The sequence below is a fragment of the Podarcis melisellensis genome, assembly GCF_964234715.1.
Source record: "Podarcis melisellensis genome assembly, chromosome: Z".
Lineage (NCBI taxonomy): Eukaryota > Metazoa > Chordata > Lepidosauria > Squamata > Lacertidae > Podarcis > Podarcis melisellensis.
The window spans coordinates 1,893,936-1,912,809 of record NC_138547.1 but is presented as its reverse complement, the minus strand read 5'-3'; the positions used below and the strand labels follow the sequence as shown (position 1 = coordinate 1,912,809).

The window sequence follows — 18,874 nt, the reverse complement described above, 5'->3', positions numbered from 1 at the left end:
AACATCACGCACAGGAAACACATCCATTAAAAGCCCCCCTGCACTGACCCACAGCACTTCGCTTGCACGGAAGCTCCCTCCTTGTTTCACATAGGAAGCCCTGCTGGATGGGGCCATGGGCTGTGTGTGTGTGTGTGTGTGTGTGTGTGTGAGAGAGAGAGAGAGAGAGAGAGAGAGAGAGAGTGTCTGTGTGCCTAAGCCTAAAATGGCCCCAGGCTCTTGGCATGGGCAGCACCTTTGAGCACCTGTGCTAAAAGTTCCCACTTTCCTTAGCCCTGGGAAACACACTTTTGGATACATGGCCTGCTGTGTCTGGAAGCCTTGGGGTGGGGCAGGCACGTGTTTTCCATTTAGTTATTGACTTAAAGAACATTGGTTAAAATGTTCTCCAGCGCTGCTTGGCCTACAGGAAACAGCACTGTTCTCCTCTCCCTTCATCCTCACCTAGACAGTGGCTCTGCTGAAGGTCTGGTGACTGCATCAGAATTTAGCTGCTGAGCTTTGTAGCTGAGCGAGCACTTGAAACTCTGCACTTTAATCCTTGGTTACAATTTGAACCCATTTCAGAGAGGAGGACCGCTAAGAGAGTCACTTGGGAAGTTCAACTGCTGAATATTTACCCTGATAAGTGGGGAACTTCACAAGACATCTCTGAGCGCCATTGTGGATATATTACAGGAAATTGATATTGTCATCTGTTGACTTGTTGGTCTATAGCAGGAGTGGCCAACTCCCAAGAGCTGCGATCTACTTACAGAATTGAAAACTGGGGTTCAGTTTTCAGTTGTTGATCTTTTTTTGGGAAAGGAAAGCCGCCTTTTTGGGGAGTACTGGGCAATGTTATTGAGCTTTTTTAGGGAGGAGGAAAGCCCCCATTGGGGAGGGGCAGTCACTCAACAACAGTTCACTGGGGAAACAAACAGCCTCACTGAGTAAACTACTCCGTCTTCCGTTCTGCATATCAACAGTGGTAGGCAGGGTGAGGGGGCAGGGCCAGATTCTGTTTTTCAAACGCTAAGGGAAGGGACCCAGCGATCGACCACGATCTACCAAAACCTCCCAGTGGATTGCGATCAACCTGTTGGGCATTCCTGGTCTATAGGACTGCAGGAAGATGCCTTACCCTGAGTATGACTATGGGGCCATCCAGCTCAGCAAACCAGCAATGGCTTTCCAGGGCATCAGGACAGGAGTCTTTGCCCCCCCCCCACACACCTGGAAATGCTGCCAGGGACTGGGACCTTCTACATGCCAGGCAAGTGCTTTACCACTGAGCTGCACCCCGTCCTTTAGCAGGTGCTGAATTGTGCCCATGGATGAAGGAGTGTTTTCTGAGTTGCTTCCAAGGTCCACTTTTCTGCCTGCTTGCAGTACCTTGGCTAGCAGTTAAGACAATTGGCTGCAAAGGATGGATATCATCTGGTTCCATGGTCAATCTGTGCACGTTTGAAGATTCAGGTTCAACGTGGAATCGAGCCGCTCCTGCCCTGTGTGTGGCTCGTGGGCTGTACATTTATTGATGGGCCTCAGAAGGTGGTGGACTCGCCTTCACTGGAGGCTTTTAAGCAGAAGTCGGACGGCCACCTGCCAGGGATTCTCCAGCTGTGATTCCTGCACTGCAAGTTGTGCTAGGTGACCCTCGGGGTCCCATCCACCTCTGCAGTTCTAAGCTGTGGACAAACACCGGCTCCCTCGGCCTGAAAAGTGAGGCGAGCACCACACCCCATAGTCGCCTTTGACTGGACTTCACCATACAGGGGTCCTTTACCTTTCACACTTCTATTATTACCCTGAAACACAAGCTGACGTTCGCTCACTAGATGCAGCAGCTTCCAAAGCACACACAGGTGTTGCCAGGCTGCCTAGCAAGGGAGATGTGCTGCAGCATTCTGCTTTGTTGCTAATTGCTTAGGAGCCTGTCTCTCCTTCCTCCCCTTTTGAATTTAACAAAGCTAAGAATAGCTTGGAGGCCACCTTGGGGCAGGCAAGGCGGCTGCTTTGTGCAGGAAGAAAGGGTGCCTGCCTGACCAGAGCATTTCAAGGGGCAATGTTGCTGTCAGGAAGCAGAAGGCGTGTGATGCTAGGAGCCCCCAGGGATCCTGCCATAGTGGGCAGGGAGGGGACAGCCTGCTTAGAGGCTCTGTCTCTGGAGCCCACAGACATAGCAGGCACACGGTGGGGGGAGGGGGTCTCAGCTGCTGTTCCAGAATCATTTTTGCTGTGCAAAGGCTGGGAGCCCAAAGGTTCTCCACCATTATTTTCCTCTGGGTTCCACTTTTCTGGGGGAGTGGGGTTTCATGATGTATATTGCATGTTGTCCCTACAAATTGCTTGCTGACTTCTTTAGTGTGAAACAATACATTTCATGTAATCAATTTTCAGGAAGTATGGCTCATTCAGTGCAGCAGGGTTGTCTCCCCCCCCCAAAAAAACTCTTACAAATGCTTTATTCAGTTTGTCTCAAGTTCCTTTAGCGCAGAGAGGTGACTGTATGGAGAGCCAGCTGCCTTTCTGGCACCTGTTGTACCTTGCACCTTAATGCACTGAAACCTCTGGCCACAGAGCTGCCTCCTTCCTCTGGGAACCCTTCTTATTGCAAGGATGCAGTGGCAGGTAGGGCTAAAGGTGAAAGTAAGTGGAGCAACAAATCTGAATTTTAACTTTGCATAGTGGGGTAGTTTCTGCACACACCCCTCTCTGTCCTTCACTCACACAAGAGGGAGGCATCACAGTTCAAGAATAGGCAAAACCACTCTGGGTGTGAAGTGGGCTAGGGAAAGGTGTGGCTTGGGCTGAGATCCAAAGTCCAGACGAGAAGGATTGGAGAGATGCATTCTGCCCCTCAACTCAAGGACCCCAACCCCTGATTTAGGCAATGCACTCTGCAGTGACCGCCTTGACCTTCTGGCCTGCTCTGTGCATGTGAGGCAGTTGCCCTGGGCCACAGGAATATAAGAGCCCAGGGAGAGGAGGCAGGGAGCTGGCAGGCTCATTGGTCAGGCTTGGTGGCCCTGATGTGGCCACGATCACTTTCTTCAGCCACAGGACTCTACTGTGTCCCACCAGTTGCTCTTGACTGGCCTTCTGAATTGATGTTACCAGTCAGCACAGCCAAAGAAACATGTTCTGAAAGTGAGCCAGGGTGGCAGGGATTGAGCAGGACACCCAACGGAACATTGAAGATCATTGGCATAAATCAAAAGGTAAAGGGACCTCTGGCCATTAGGTCCAGTCGTGGCCGACTCTGGGGTTGCGGCGCTCATCTCTCTTTAATGGCCGAGGGAGCCGGCATACAGCTTCCGGGTCATGTGGCCAGCAGGACTAAGCCGCTTCTGGCGAACCAGAGAAGCGCACGGAAATGCCGTTTACCTTCCCGCTGGAGCGGTACCTATTTATGTACTTGCACTTTGACGTGCTTTTGAACTGCTAGGTTGGCAGCAGCTGGGACCGAGCAACGGGAGCTCACCCCATCGCAGGGATTTGAACCGTCGACCTTCTGCTCGGCAAGCCCTAGGCTCTGTGGTTTAACCCACAGCACCACCTGCGTCCCTCCAATCAAAAGATAAGTGTGATTAATTCTATCCTTGAATAATTTAGCCAATAAGTACTAGGAGCATAATAGAAAGATGCATCCGTGGAGCTTTTAAACTTTTTTTCATTTGGTTCCCCTTGGCTTGCAAAACACCTGTTTTGATTTGGGTCACAATCTGGAGTTACCTGCAGGGCGTGTTTTTAGCACTGGAATCCGGCGGAAGGAGAAGTTGAAGTAAAGTATGACTTCGCCACGCAGAAAAAAGGAGAAAAAGCTGTGAAAATTGGCCCTTGCTTAATAAGCAGCTTTGGAATAAGATGGTGGTGTGCAGAACAGGTAGCTGCTTAACAGAATTTTCCCAGCACATATTTCAAGGGTCCATAAGTGTGGGGCAGAACATGCACCTGCTTTGAGATCATGGCTAAGGCTGCCGGTGACCCAGGAAGTCTTCCTGACTGCATCGCTGAAAGAAAGTGACTTCTTTGAACCCATTTTCTCTCTTTACCTGTTGTAGGCAGTGATGCTAAATGTTTGCTCCAGGCCACGCAGGTAGCTATCATAAAAGACCTGTATATAAAAAAACAATGTGGCACGTACTTTTATGGAGATACCATTCTGTCGTGACCATTAGCTTTCATTTTCTTTTGGTGTGCTGAGAAAGGGGAGGAAAGCGATTCTGAACTACTCAGAAATCCTTTCCCGCAATGCCAGCTTGCTGTGAAGTGGGACCGGTGAGGGATATGGCTTGGAGAGAGAGCCAGGAGACCAGATTAAGAGAGTAGGTGAGATGGATTAGGCCAATGAGCCAGTGACTCCCCTTGTCTTGGGTGCCTTTTCCCCTTGGAATAGTCTTAGTGAAATACCTAATATCAAATGGAATTGGTAAACATTGTAAAACTAGAGTTTGTTTTTCCAGCTGTGTCCTGAGGCCATGGCTTAAGTACACCCTGTCTGTGGTACAGAAATGGCAAAGTCATAAACCGCCTCTACTGGCTCTTAATTTATTGCCATAATGGTTGGGTTTTTCACGCTTCATGTCCCATTAATTCGATACCTGCACCTGGTTTTGAAGATCAGTCTGGGACAGAGCTTCTGCTGATCTCCATAGCTATCTGGCTTCACCTGCAGCTGCTTCCCTCCTCCTCAACTGAGACCTAATTGGCCCACCATACAAACACATCTCTTGGGCGGGTTGTACTTCCTCATCCTCCCTCCTGTGCTTAGTGATCTGTACAGTCCAGGTTTATTTACCCACTGGCCAGTGCAATGTGAATGTTAAGCACTCCTAACTTTTCAGTAGGCAAAATCTATAGTGGTTATATGCCTGTCTTTTTGCCATGGAGGACACTTTTCAGATCCAAGCATGTGCACAAAGCAGACTGACCAGTAGACCATGGTATGGACAGCAAAGGCTTCAGACTCCCAACTAATTAACAATAAGCACAGCAATGCAACTTTCCCCACTTAAATTTGTTGTTTAGTCGTGTCTGCCTCTTCGTGACCCCATGGACCAGAGCACGCCAGGCACTCCTGTCTTCCACTGCCTCTGCTGAAATGAAAAAAGCTAACCAGGACTGGATTTTCGTGTTGAAAGGACTGTGGGCCTCAGTTCAGTTCTTTCATGCTATTCTTTAAGTCTAACTTTGTATCTTTTGCAACCAGCTCTTGTTTTCAGGTCATGGAAGGGAGCCCAGGGTAATCTAGTCCAATTCACTGCAGTGTAGGATTCGCAGCAAAAAAACCCTGACATAGGGCGATCCAACCACTGCTTAAACACCTCCCATGAGAGCCCATCACCATCTAGGGGCATCATTTTCTCTGTTGAACAGTGCTTAACCTCAGGAAGTTCTTCCTAATTTTTAGTAGGAATGTCCTTTCTTGCCATTTAAATCCATTGGTTTGGGTCATACCCTCTGGAGCAGAGTCCTTCAGCCCTTCAGATATTCAAAGGAGGCTTTCATATCACTTCTCAGTCTCTTTTCCAGGCTGAACATACCCAACTCTCTCAACTGACCCTTGATCATCTTGGTTGCCTTCCTCTGCACCTGTTCCAGCTTATCAGTATCCTTCCTAATTTGTGGTGCCCAGAACTGGACACAGGACTCCAGATGGGGTCTGCTTTTTCTAGAAAAAGCAAAGTAGGGTTGACCAGCTGCCAGTCCCTGCTCTTATACAACTACAGAACAAGGGCAGGCGGACTCCACTGCTTCTTTCACTTGCAAGGGGGCTCTGGCCTGCTAGAGAAGGGCGTGTGCTGCTTGCCTGCCCTGCATTGCCCAATAAAGCAAGGACAGCCTCTGCCACCAATAGGGTTGTGCGCCTTATTGCTCTTGCATAGTCATAATAGTTTCAAATTGAGTTTTTTTAAAAGTAAAGTAGGGACACGGATGCTTGAAGGAGAGAACGAGAAGCAGGCTTTCTTTTATAAAAGAAAAAAAAGAACACACAGAGAAGTCATTGGAGGAAATGAATAACTTAATGGTTTCCCAGCCTGGGCTGACTTTCAAGCAGAAGCTGGCCGGCCAAGGTTACAGCATGGATGCTGACAGCACGGGGGCTCATTTGCTCTCAAAGTGGCAGGGCAGAGCAACGCCAGGAAGGCAGCCAAGCTGTGTGTGGTCCCCTAAACACCAAAGAAGCATTGCTGCAGTTTTTGAACTCCTGGCCTTTAGGAGGTTTGTGTTGTGCTTCCTATCACACACACACACACACACACCAAGTTCACTTGCCAAACTCACCACTGGTTATAGCTCCTTGTGATAGCAATATGGATTTATTTATTTTTGCTGCTGCTGCTGTTGGGGTTTGTTTTTGTGTTTGTTTTGTAACTTGTCCACAACTGAATGTTCCAGCCTAGACTGCATCTCTTCAAGCTGCAGGAATGAATTAGAATCAGCGTTGGGAGGGGTATCAGATGGTTATCTAGTCCAGCCCCCACTGTTACCATGTCCTGGACAGGCAGGTGTTCAACCCTTGCTTGAAAATCTCCAGCTACGGAGAGCAGCCTTCTGAGGCACAGTCTGTTCCAGTGCCAAACATTTAGTCTAAAGTCTGTTTTTCCCTTGCAGTTTGAAGGTGGGTCCCATTCCCTCTGGAGCAACAGAGAATAGACTCTGGTGCAGCACCTATAGAGCATCTCTGCACATGGCTTGCATCTCACCTCTGGAAGGTCTCTTCCCCAGCCAAACCTGTTCCTACCTCAAGTAGGAACTGTTGCAGGCCCTTCCCCGTGGTGCTGCCTTGAATTATGAATGTTGTAGCTGGAGAACATGGATTGAGGTGCAGAAGGTAAACTTCCTGTGATGGGGGAGGGGTAGAACATGACACATCACTGCGTGACCCACGTGCTTGTGGCATGATTCTTGTATGAAGGCTGTAGAGGTAGATTTTGCTAAGTAACTGGTGTTGGGCACTAGGGGCAAAGGAGTATTTGTGTTGGGGGTGTGGCATTGGAAGCCCGTGCAAAAGGAGACCTACACCCCACAGCTGACTCCACTTCCCATAAGCAAATGGGGGAGGGAGGCAACGGCTGTGTGTCTCTAGGGCTGAGGTGGGCAGGCTTCAGCCTTGCCAGGCTGGTTTGGGGTTTTTCCTCTCTATCTTATGGGGGAGGTCAGTGGCATTAGATGTGAAGCGACAGTTCCAGAAATTCAAAGTTGCAGACGTAAAGAGGTAATTCTCCTTATAGCACAGGCTCTTCTTCCCACTTCACTTTTCTAGATTCTGCTGCCACAGTATGCAACATTTTAAAAATTTAACCCAAGAGCAGCTTCAGAGCCCTCCTGCGACATTTGGACAGTTTATTAAAGGTTCCCATCCAGCACCAACCTTATTAACCTATGAGTTAAACACTCATTCTCCACGCCACCCTTTCACCCCCACACAGGAATTAATCTGCTCTATTTATAAACATGTTCTCTGCTGACTAATGTTTCTTTTTAAATAGTAATAATAAAAACATCAGAGCATCAGTTAAGTGATCAGATTTAATTATTGATAAGAAAACATTCATTTCTTATTCATGACAGTTATTATGGGACATCCTCTTCTGTTCTTCAGAAGCCAGCAATGAAGGTGGTGGTTTCAGCACAAGCCCAGAAAAGGGGGTGTGGGTTATGGCCTGTGGAAGCACCAGCCCCCCACCTCAAGGACTGCAACGTCTAAAATGGGTGGGGATTCAGTGCCAGAAAAAGTTTGGCAGCTTCAGCACAGGCTGCTTTGAAAGGGGGGAATCAGGCAGACTCACAGACTGAAGGCTTTTTCATCATTATAACTGCAGATGCCCAAAACAGAACCGTCTAGAGGTCACCCAGTGCTAAATTACTGGGTGCCGGGGACCAGGGCTGCCACCAGCACAGGCCACTGTCAAGGAGGGCTCTGGACTAAGAGAGTGTTGGGGAAACTGGGGACTCCAGCTGTCTTCAGCCCCCAACCACAGGTTCCCCACCCAGACACAAACCAGGCTACTCTCTAGTCCAGCTGCGCTGCTTTTAGGTCATTCAGATGGAACACAAGAGAGACAGAGAGGGCTCTAAATTGAGGGCTGATCAGGATTTTTCAGTGAGGACAGCAGTAATTGAACCATCTGCTCAGAAGTGTGTTAGGAACCAGGTCACCCTATTGGGGTCCACCCAGCTCCTACGCTGATTGACAGGGGCTCTCCAGGGTTCCCATGTGGAGATGCCATGGGGATTCAGCTGGGACGTTCTGCATGCAAAGCAGGCACACTTCCACTAAGCAGTCCTCTGAACGTGCCCGCCTCAGTGCTAATGGTGTCTTAAGACAAAACACAAATAATATTTTCCTTACAGTCAATTCCTTGAGCCGGACACTAAAACACAACTTAAATTGGTATTTAACCAAAGAAATAAATATGTAAAAAAAGAAAAGAGAAAACCCTCCCTGGATATTTACATTCCATTTCACAAGTGAAAAAAACTACAAAGCCTATTAACAGTAAGGTGCAGTGAAACAGCAGCATGGTTGAAAAGGAAGTAACAGAAACATTCTCTAGGCCAATAAACAGAAGTGCTATTCCTCTTCCAGCCACAGTTCAAGCCTAACTTTATAAACAGAAGTCCAGAATGGCTGGAAGCGTGATTTCTGTTAAACCTCCTGAGAAGCAGGTATAGCAAGGACTCACTTGCTAAGGAGATATACCCCCCAGGACACAGCCTGCAGAGCTCATCCCTCACAAGCTCTGCTGGAATAAGAGGGCTGCTCTTGCCCCCGACCCCCCCAAAAAAAATTCCAACAGGCCTTGAGGATTGGCTGCATTGATAATATAAGTGATACACCTGTCCTTGCAAGGGGGGGGGGGTTGCAAGGTAGGCTTATTGCTCCCATTTAATAGGAAAGGACTGGCTCTTAACCAAAGCCACACAGAAGATCCACCGCTGAGCTATAATCTGAAGCCAAAGCTTCTGCACTCTCTTGCTAGCAATTTGGCTGGATTCCTCCCTAAGGAATTTGTTTGTTCCCCATGGACCCAGCGCCCTCCAATGGCATCCTTCAGGCCATGAGGTTTATAGGGCAAATGCTAATGGAGAGGGGGGCAGCAGCAGCAGTGGGGGCACATTTATTTGCAGGTGAAAGAGCCTATAAGTTTCACAAAGTTGTGCATTAGGAATGAAGCTTTCTTAACTCCCCCTCACCCCCCAAAAAAATTCATCTAGAAACCAGGAAACTTCCCACCCCATTGCTGCAATCCAGGGGGCGGGCAGGTGGGGGGGGGAATGGAGAGAGAGAGAGAGAAAAAGTGTTCCCTCCCATTGCTCAAAAGCCCAAACTGGAGTGCCAACAATTTGACCTGAGCAGCTAGGCCAGTGCTCAGAATGCAAAAAAAAACCCCAACCCTCTTTTCGACAGGCTGGTTCCTTTCTTGGTGAAATGCAGAAGTAGCCAAATGACATTCTTTTTGTACATCTATTGCTGTGGTTTTAAGAGCCGGGGTGGGTTGTATTGCTTTTTGGGGGTTCAGGAAAGTTGAGAATTAAAAAAAATATAAACGAGCTTTTTTCCTTTTCTTTTCCCTGAAAGAGAAAACTAGAGAGTCCCAAATCTGATTGCTGAAGGCTGCCCCCCACTCCCTCCTTCCAAGTCTTGCTTTTAAAAACCGTTTGTTGGAGGGGAAAAAAGCACCTTTTTCCGAACCGCATAACCTGTTTGCTCTAGAAGTCAGAGAAGAAATCTTGAGGGCCCAAGTGAATGATAAAAGGAGCCATGTCGAGAGGTTGGCAATAAGGGCCGTCAATGAAAAAGCCACCTACAGCAGAGAGAAGAGCAGAGAAGCAAGGGGAAGAGAAATCGCAGGTTAATTAAAGAAAAGGGAAAAGTAGCGAGCGCCGCTTAAATTTCTCTGCTCTTTCAAGCTGTAAGTGGGATTTTCATTGCAAAATGGGCACATTTTTTGGATACCTTTTTGAGGTAGGCGGGCTTTTGTTTTTAGGTAAATAAAAAAATATATGGAACCATCCTATATTAGCAACCTCAAAAAAAAAAAGTTAACAGTTACCTGCTCCCCCCCCCTTTCATATATTTGTCAGAATATAAAAAATAAGGAACCAATAGCTTATTAGGATTTTCAAGTAAAGCAGAGAAATGTAAAATACGCAGCAAAAGGGCAGGTTTACAGACGTGGTTAGTAACTCCCGACATGACAAAAAAATAAATGGAGAGGAGAGGTCAGGGGGAATGACTTCATATCAATTATTGGAAATGATTTTGCCATCAAGTTGGAAAAGAGCATAGCACCCACAGAGAGCTGTCACAACTGACCAGGGAGAGGATCTCTCTGGAAAGCGAATCCTCAATAAAGTCAGCAAGATTTGTGCTTGAAAGGTTTTTAGTGTGGGGGTTGGGAGAATTTCATGGCATTAACCAAAACAAAAACACACACCAAAAAACACCCCCAACCCTCGAAATTTATCAAGCTGCCAATTTGCACGGAAACAAATCTCTTTGTTTGGTAAGTCTTATCTGCCATGCTTTTCCAAGCTCAGTGATGGTCTTCCTTTCATCCATAGGCCAGCAAGACAGTCAATGGTTTTATCAATACTGTTCTCGATCTGAAGGCACCCCAAGCCTCAGTCCCATTCCCAACCTCCCCCCCCCTCCCCGCATTAAAAATAGCAATCCCTGTACACAGATGCAAGGGAAGACGAACAGCAGACTTGATGCTGCCCATCTAAGACGGCCTTTAAAGCACCACCGCCACTGAACCAAAAAGCCAGAGGACAAAGTGGAAACAGCTGTGGAGGACGGAGAAATCACATTCCAAAGAAGCACAAATACTTAGGTGCTCACTTTCCACTGCCACCTTTTCCCAAAACCACAACTGTGGTTAACCCCGAAGAAAGCTGCTTGTTTATATACTCTGCCCCTGAAGAAGGCATCTTAAGGATAGAGCTCTTCCTCCATGGAGGTTTAGAGACCCCACAACTCAACCTCCTTTCCACACACACACACACACACACACACACACACACACCCCACCACACATTGACCAAGACCCACCTTGCCCCTGTCCAAGTACACCTGGAGGAGAGCAGAGTATATAAAGGCCTCCTCTGGGCAGCACAAAACCATCATAAAAAAGGTGAGCCACAAATGGGTGACGTTTGAAAAGAAGAGAGCAAGAGGAACACTTACGTTTTTTGTGGGGGTGATGCCTTAATAGCAGTTCCCTTAGCTAAGTCCCCTAGTGCGAAAGAGTGAAGAGCCCCCACATAACCACACATAAGTCTTTCTCGAGAACAGTCTCCTGGATCTCAAAGCGAAGCAGGTATGTGCACAGGCAAACCCATGGCACATGACCCAGCAAATCGCCGCTTTTGCTTTCAATGCTCGAATGTTAAAAGAAAAGGGCAGATACTGGCCTATGGCTGAAACGGCTAACTTTCCACAGCAGCACTGGACGAGACCAGGACAATTAAGGTAGCAAGTTTTCATGGGGACCGTGTTGCTGCTTCAGATTCTTAGAATTGTACAAGGTTGTGGGTGGGAGGGATGGGGAAAAGGATAGGCCTTAGTTTTAGCTCTGAAAAAGGGGGCAAAAAAATTCGCACCAATGAGCTACAAGATCCCAGACTGAGCGAAGGAGGCCACAAGAACATCCGTGAGTTGGGCTCATTTATTTGAGGTTGGTTTCTTTTTTTTAAAGGTGGGGGGTGATTGGGGGAGCCGACTTTGGAATTAAAGGATCTAACTATTGGAGCATTTAACTCCCAGTAGATCTAACTATTGGACTTTTATTACATTCCAACGCTCTCATTTATGGTCTGAGAACTTTCTCAATTTGGATTATCTGATATGCCTGACTCATTTGAAATTTGAGGGGCAGGGGAAGAGGACATTCGAAACTTCTCTATAGCCACCATCTCTGGTTCCCAAAGTAGCAAAATGAATCCTAAGAGAGCATATTCTGGATCTGAAGTGTCCAGGTAACCCCCCTAAATTAACAGCAGATTGCAGCAGAGTATGAGCAATCTGCCGTACGTAGACATAGCCCGCATTATCGCTGTAAGTGCTAAAGAGATAGGAGGTCCTTCCAAGACCTGGCGTGGCATATCCTAGGAAGGACCTCACAAAACCTTCACATGGAATTCATTCAAAGCTTTCTCTTTGAAGCAGTAATTGAGCCCATATTCTACTGGATTACATGACATGGTATTTACAAAGCTAAACAGGTTTTTCAGGGGGTGGGACTTCTTCTATTTTATTTTTAGTGCAGAGAGTATGTTTTTTAGAGAAGCAGCTACACCACATATCCCAAGGCCTAAAGGTGACAGGCACACGGAGGCCATGGCCCTGTGTTAGAAAACAGGCGAAAACTCTCCATTACAACAAGAACTGGTTTTATTATTCTTTTGTGATCAGCGTCTTATACTCTATACATCCTTCACAAGTTTTTTTTTTAAGTTTTACATAATTTGGGTACTTCACTTAAAAACAATGATTTTAAGCATCTAAGTTTATTCCCTATAACAGAAGGCTAGTATAAGTTATTTTGGAAAAAAAATGAGGTAACCATTTTCACAGACCATTGTTTGCTTGCTTCAAGTTTTTAGAGAACTAAATTTGCATTTTCTTAAAATAAAAAAGTAGGAAAAGATGCTTCTTTACAAATGGTTTTTGCTCAAGTATGCGTTCAAAGAAAACCAGGATTAAAAGCAGGCAGGACGTCCTGTCAATCTGCCTGTATCACTTTTACTTCTAGCATTCTGTACTGTACTGCAGTGGTCAGTCAGCCAGAGGGGACTGGTTTCTGCCATTTGCTAAAAGAAGGAATAATGGGGCATTGGGTAGGTGGGAAGTTTCATAACTGGCAACAGAAGCATTCTCTTGGGCAAACCTAAAAAGAGAAGAAACCAAGAGGACTCCAGGTAAGTCTAACCATTGGAAAACGGCAAGTTGTCTGTTTGCTTGTTTAATTGAGACAAGAGGAAGCTTCCTAATTTGGCCTCCTGGTGGCTACCCAAGGTCAAAGCAGCCAGTATATTGGGGGGAAAAGGTCACCCTCCCCTGAAGCCAACTCCCTCCCAAAGCAGACCAGAGCAGACAAGGAACAGGAAGTGGTTCATTAGGGGACTGAAACTAGTTTTGTTGTTGTTTTTTTAAAGGAGAGATTCAGCTAGAACTTTGGCACATATGCCAGGGCAGGCTGGAGTTTGTTTCACAAGCCTGCTATGGTGGCAAATACAGCATCAACACCCTGCTACGTGTGTGGAAGGGAAGCGCATCCGAAAGCTGTCCCACTGGGGCACTCGCACCCCTCCCTCTGCAGAAGGCCTCAAAGCAGACAGGAGAAATGCAGCTCAGACAAATAATTTGTGGGAGTTTGTCCTCTTAGGCGGGGGAAAGGGGCTGGAAAAATACAACCAGGTCTCTCTCTGCCTAATTTAACATTCTTGTGGCCTCACTAAGAGTCTGTTGCAGATGCTTGTTTTGTTTTGTTGGGGGAGGGAAAAAAGAGAGTAAAACAACAAGTGTTTCCTGTTTGAAGGGCCCTGGGTCTTTTCACCTACATGTTTCTTTTCAGAAATCAGAAAGCAGCAACAGCAGTTATTCCAAGAAGATCGAGATGATCAGGGAAACTTTCCCAACATGCAAACAGCTTCACAGAGGCAGAGAGAGAGAGAGAGAGAAAGATAAAGAGAAGAAAAAATGGGGGAAGGTGGGTGGGTGGGTGGGAACCTTACAGCCAGGAGCAGCGCTTCTGTCCCCAGACTCAGCACCACAACCAAGCAGTCAGACATTTCCAAAAAAGAGTGGTGAGGATCCTTTATGCAGAGAATGAGGGCAGCATTTCTCCACGCAAGATGCTGGGAGTCAGCGATGGGCCGTGTAAGGTGGGAGGGAGAGGGAAAGGGGCAGAGAACGACACAATTTTAGGTGGCCAATTACCTCAGCCGCCCCCCCCTCCTGAATTCCTGCCCAACTTTCCAGAACTATGATGAGAGAGAGAGGCACCGGCACTGTGGCGCTCTCAGCCTTTTCTCCAAAACTCCACTAAGGCAGCTCCCATTTCTCCACTCTGAGGTGAGAGCCCAGTGTCTTAAGGGAAGGGACTAAAAAGCCCTAAAAGATCAAGACATTAAAATCAGCTGCAGAAGCTCTCCTTTGCCTCTCACCCAACCTCTGAGCTGAGGATGTGGGGAAAGGCTTTCTCTGTGGCTGCCCCTTTTGTGCTCTGGAACAGCTCTTGCCGCTAGGAATATAGAACTACAGAACTGCCAAATTGGGAGGGGACCCCCCAACGGTCTTCTAGCCCAAAGCAGGAATCACAGCTAAAGCATCCCTGACAGATAGCTAGATTAGATGGTTAGGATTCTCCCCTAATGCTGAACTGAAGTTTTGGTTTTGATCGCACATTCCGTCAAACGCCTCTTATTCTGGCTGCTTTTAAATGTACAAAGAATGGTTGGAAGAGCTGGCTGTGACTTGAGTTTCCAAAACCCCTAACTGGCTGCGCCCCTCCACTTTGCCAAAAGCAGTCTTAAGAATGAAGCGTTCAGACCTGCAGGAACCTGAGTTGCGGGAAATGGTGCAGGCAAACAGCCATGTTCTCTGGGAAGGATGTATCCTCAAAACAACAAAGGCTTCTGACTCCTTCAATGGAGGAATGTGTCGCAGCAAATGATTCAGGGAAGGGGGGCAGTTGGGATGCCACAGGATCCGGACCGTATCGCTGACTCCAATGGGCTTTGCTCTCATTGCTGCATAAAACTACATTCAAAGTAATCCAAAGAGCCAGGGTTTTTCCCCCCCAATTAAACAAGACAAGGTCGTTGTTGTTGGATGGGGGGCAGCATTGGGGCAGGGGGGAACTACACACTTTCAGAGGAAGGAGTGTTGAGGTTCTTTTGCTCAGCACACCAAGTGGCACTGCCTAGTTTTTTGTTTGTTTGTGGGCAGAGGAGTAAGCAGAGCCAATTGGACTTGCTCACACAATCCTGTAGGAGGAAGAGTTCACACATTTCCCTGCTCGTGTAACAGCCACTGCAGCTATTGTTGCTCATTATGAGATCTGCCACTGTGGACCACTGCCTCTCGCCAAGCCCAGTTGAGGAGGAGAAGGGGTGCACAGCCTCAGGTGTGTGAACTTAACCACCACAACAACTATGACTCTGTTAACATGAAAGGACCCAGGACTGTGTGGCTTCAACACTGTGTCTGTGTGTTCCCAAAAATAGAGCAGTGACAAAGAGCTGGTTCGCTGCAGATTGCAAAGAGGACCCAGGAAAGCTGTACAGCTACCAATAAGCCTGCCGTTTTGGGGGAGAGTTGGGCAATTCAAGTCAATCGAGCATTGGCCCTTCGGGTTCCTTTGAATGGAGTACGAGATGGCTGTAAGAAGGTAGGAGAGCTACTCAGGCAGGGGAAAGAGAGGTTCAAGTTCTGGTATGAAAGGGGAACAGGCAGTTAGAACAAGCAACCCTTCCACAGTCAGGCAGAAGCAGGAGGAGGAAGGAGGAAGCTACTCCAACCAGAACAAGAGCCACGGCAGGGGCCAACAGCCTTCCAGAGAGACAAAATGAGGTGCTGCGGTTTATCAACGTCGCTGGGGAGTCAATGATTCCTCCCAGGCCGCTCCCAGAAGCCTTTGGCTCACGCCCCATGAGATAATAAATACTGTACATACATACAACATGGCCTGTGGGGTCACGTAAGGAAGAGGCTGTACATACCGTAAGCTGGTGTGGCAGTAGCTGTGCTGTATCCATATGGTGCCCCATAGCCTGCAACAGAAACACATGGAGGGGGCAAAACTGATTTGTCATGGCAGAGTGTTGAGAAGAAGCAGATCCTTGAAGGGGACCTCAGAAGAAGCCTTCAGGCATTTACACACTCAAGGAAACTCGGGTATCTAAAGGAAAAGCATCCCCTGCCCCTGACTGGGGCAGTTTAGACTATTGACACCCTACCTTAAACTGAGCCCCAAGGCAGCTAAAACAATTCCAAAAACTTATGGCAGAGAATCTGGGTGGGAAACCCTTCTGTTTTTAAACATTTGACAAAAATGCAAATGTGCAGACTCATAACCAGTGCTTTTTCTCTAGAAAAATAGGTACTGGTCCTCACCATGAAATTGTTACAGTAAGTGCCACCCCTTTTTAACAAAAAAAGAGATGCTGTACTGTGTACCCTTGATTGCCCCTTGGGAAAAAAGCACTGCTCATAATCCCCAGGTTTGCTTGGTTTTTTGGCGGAGGGTGGAGAGAGCTTCAAAAATGTAGGAAGTCTCCAAAGGTTTGCATTCAGTGAAGATGGAAGCATCAATTTAATCCAAAACAGATGCCTATTTTGTTATTCCAAAGTAGAGTGCTGGCTGCAGCTCTGCCTAGTCACCACAAAGTGCCATGGCACATTTGGGGGGGGGGGAGAGATATGGGAGTAGGTGGAACATTCATTAAGAGCAGAGAAACATGGCCAGTGTTACCTGCTGGGTGCTGGTGAGCTTAAAAACCAAAATGGGGAATTGGACCCTGTTCTCTCCCAAGTCCTAGTCAAGACACCTTAACAACAAGACCACACTGGCACTGCTCAGAATCCTCTCAGCCAGGGTTGGGTACTTGTGACATTCTAAAATCTTGCTGGCCTCCACCCCCCATCACCCTTAACTGTTGGGACATTCTGGCTGCTGGGATCTGGAGTGCAGCAACTCCTGGAGGGTGGGGGACGAGTCGGTCCCCATTCCTGCCCCATGCAAAGCTTGACCCAGTGCTCCCGAGATGTGGGGTGGACCTCTGCAGCTGGGCTTGGCTCTCCGTTGCCACAACTGGGGGACAGGCCTGGCTTGGTCATACCTGGTGCTAGGTAGCCAGTGGCAGCTGTTGCCCCAACAAATGCACCCCGTGTGAGGGCACCTCTCCCTCTTCCTCGAGCCACCTGGACCGCTGCAGACATGGCTGTGTTTACGATCCCTTTTGTCTGCATAGAGAGAAAAATGCAGGTGAGGCACAACCAAGGAAAGATGGATCCCAGGTAGCTGGACACCTGGGCTCTTCAGGACACCCAGAGACTGTTCTCAGTGGTGCTCAAAATCTGATGCTGCCTCCTCATTCAAGAGAGCAAGAAGCTCCTTGAACAAAAGAGAATAATAAAAGTCTGCTGGATGAGGGAAGTGGGTCATTAGTCCAGCATCCCATTAGTCTAGGGAAGCCTGCAAGCAGAACCTGAGCACAAGAGCAACTCTCCCCTCTTGTGGCTTCCAAAAACTGGTATTCAGAAGCAGAACAGAGCCATCATGGCCAGTGGGTTAATGAGAGCCCTCTCATCCATGTATCTGTCCAATCCCCTTTAACGTCATCCAAGATGGTGGTCATCCCCGCCTCCTGTGGCAGGGAGTTCCACTGTTTAACTATGCATGAAGAAGTACTTTCTTTTCTCCGTCCTGAATCTTTCAACATTCAGCTTCATTGGATGTCCCCAAGTTCACATGTTACGAGGGAGAAAAACTTCTCTACCGACTTTCTCCACACCATGAATAATTTTTATATATTTTTAATAATATTATCGTGCCACCTCTCATTTGCCTTTTCTCTAAACTCAAAAGTCCAAAACGCTGCACCTGCCCCCTTGATCACCTGGGCTGCCCTTTTCTGACCCTCAATGCTTAGGGTCAAAATAAAGATCTTCCCCTCGTTTTGTAGCACTGGGGACAAAATGTGTTGTGCTCTGGAGCTGCAAAGCATCGCTAGAGTTCTTGGCTCCTTCAGATGGTCTCTTCCTCTCCAGTATGTTTGCATGAAGAGCCTGAATCCAATACCCTTTTCACTTTTCACGTTATAACCATCTTATTCCTTAATTACCTTCTGGCTCCATCTGCTCTGCTCTTCCTCCACAGTGGAAAGTAAATATGCTCTGTTCTGGGGCCTGGTTTTAGAAACCACATACACACAGGGGAGCAGGCCCAGCCAGGGGCAACTTATCTGCAAACCCTCTCCATGATTCAGGCACTCTGCCAGCCTACCCAAGGCTCAAATCGCCAGTTCAGCTCATGGCAAGTGCCGAGCTGAAGCTGGAAAGCAGGACAGACGCCCTCCAGTGACCTCATGGTGTCCTGTTCATTGGGGGAGATAGGAAGCCCAGCGCACTTGTTCTTTAGATGTCCCTTTTATGAAGAGGCACGTAGTAAGACCACTGATCCCCTGCTGGTGAGGCTCCCTGACCTCCCGGAAAAGCAAAAATTTGACCTTTTCCTGTTAGGCAAAGATCGTAAGACGAACTGGATGGTCACCAGATTCTGTTTACAGATCTGCAGGTGCAGACCATCCCCTGACCCACACTAGTGTGTTAAGAAAACCCCCAAACTCTGTTCCATGGGTGACTCTGGGTCATCTCTCTGCGGTAGCTTATCTTAAAGTTTTAAGTGTCTACATACTTATTGCATTTATAAATTTTAAATTTATTGTTGTACATTGTTTTAAATGTTTGTTTTCCTTCTGGGATTGTACCCCCAAGTGTGTTTTATAAGCTGGTCTCCGACCCTAATAAATTATCTTGCTTGCTTGACTTTATGGTGTGTGTGTGTGTCTCTCTCTCCCCCCGCCCCCCCGGCAGAGCTTTCTTGACTGTGCTCTCACGGTGAAGGGAGCAGCCTCAAAGGAACCTGGAAGAGTCAGGTCCCTGGTACCTGGTGGCAGTTCCCAAGATATAAAAGGCTGCTAGATCAGTCCAGCATCTAGTCCAGCACTCTGTTCTCACAGAGGCCAACTAGATGCCTGTGGAAGACCAGGAAGCAAGACCCAAGCGCAAGAGTCCCCTCGCCTCCCGTGGTTCCCAGAAACTGCTATTCAGAAGCACTGCTGCCTCCTGGCAGAACTGAAGGAGGAGGCAGCA

General features: G+C 47.7%; 1 protein-coding gene and 1 long non-coding RNA gene across 8 annotated transcripts in view; both read right to left on the bottom strand.

The window, feature by feature from the left end:
* The window catches only part of LOC309361600, a 215,819-nt gene that overhangs the window by 109,580 nt on the left and 87,365 nt on the right, over nucleotides 1–18,874 (bottom strand). The window lies entirely within an intron of this gene.
* The window catches only part of STRBP (spermatid perinuclear RNA binding protein), a 114,781-nt gene continuing 103,411 nt past the window's right edge, over nucleotides 7,505–18,874 (bottom strand). For 5 of the 7 annotated variants that reach the window (XM_081896426.1, XM_081896422.1, XM_081896423.1 and 2 more), the window contains 3 exons: nucleotides 16,840–16,963; nucleotides 15,721–15,771; nucleotides 7,505–9,797 (listed from right to left, as the gene is read on the bottom strand). In XM_081896426.1, the coding sequence (XP_081752552.1) occupies nucleotides 9,703–9,797; nucleotides 15,721–15,771; nucleotides 16,840–16,963 (270 nt within the window). In that variant the 3' untranslated portion in view covers nucleotides 7,505–9,702. Of the gene's footprint in view, nucleotides 12,885–15,720; nucleotides 15,772–16,839; nucleotides 16,964–18,874 lie in introns of all 7 variants that reach the window. The other 2 variants (XM_081896424.1, XM_081896425.1) reach the window with 1 other exon arrangement.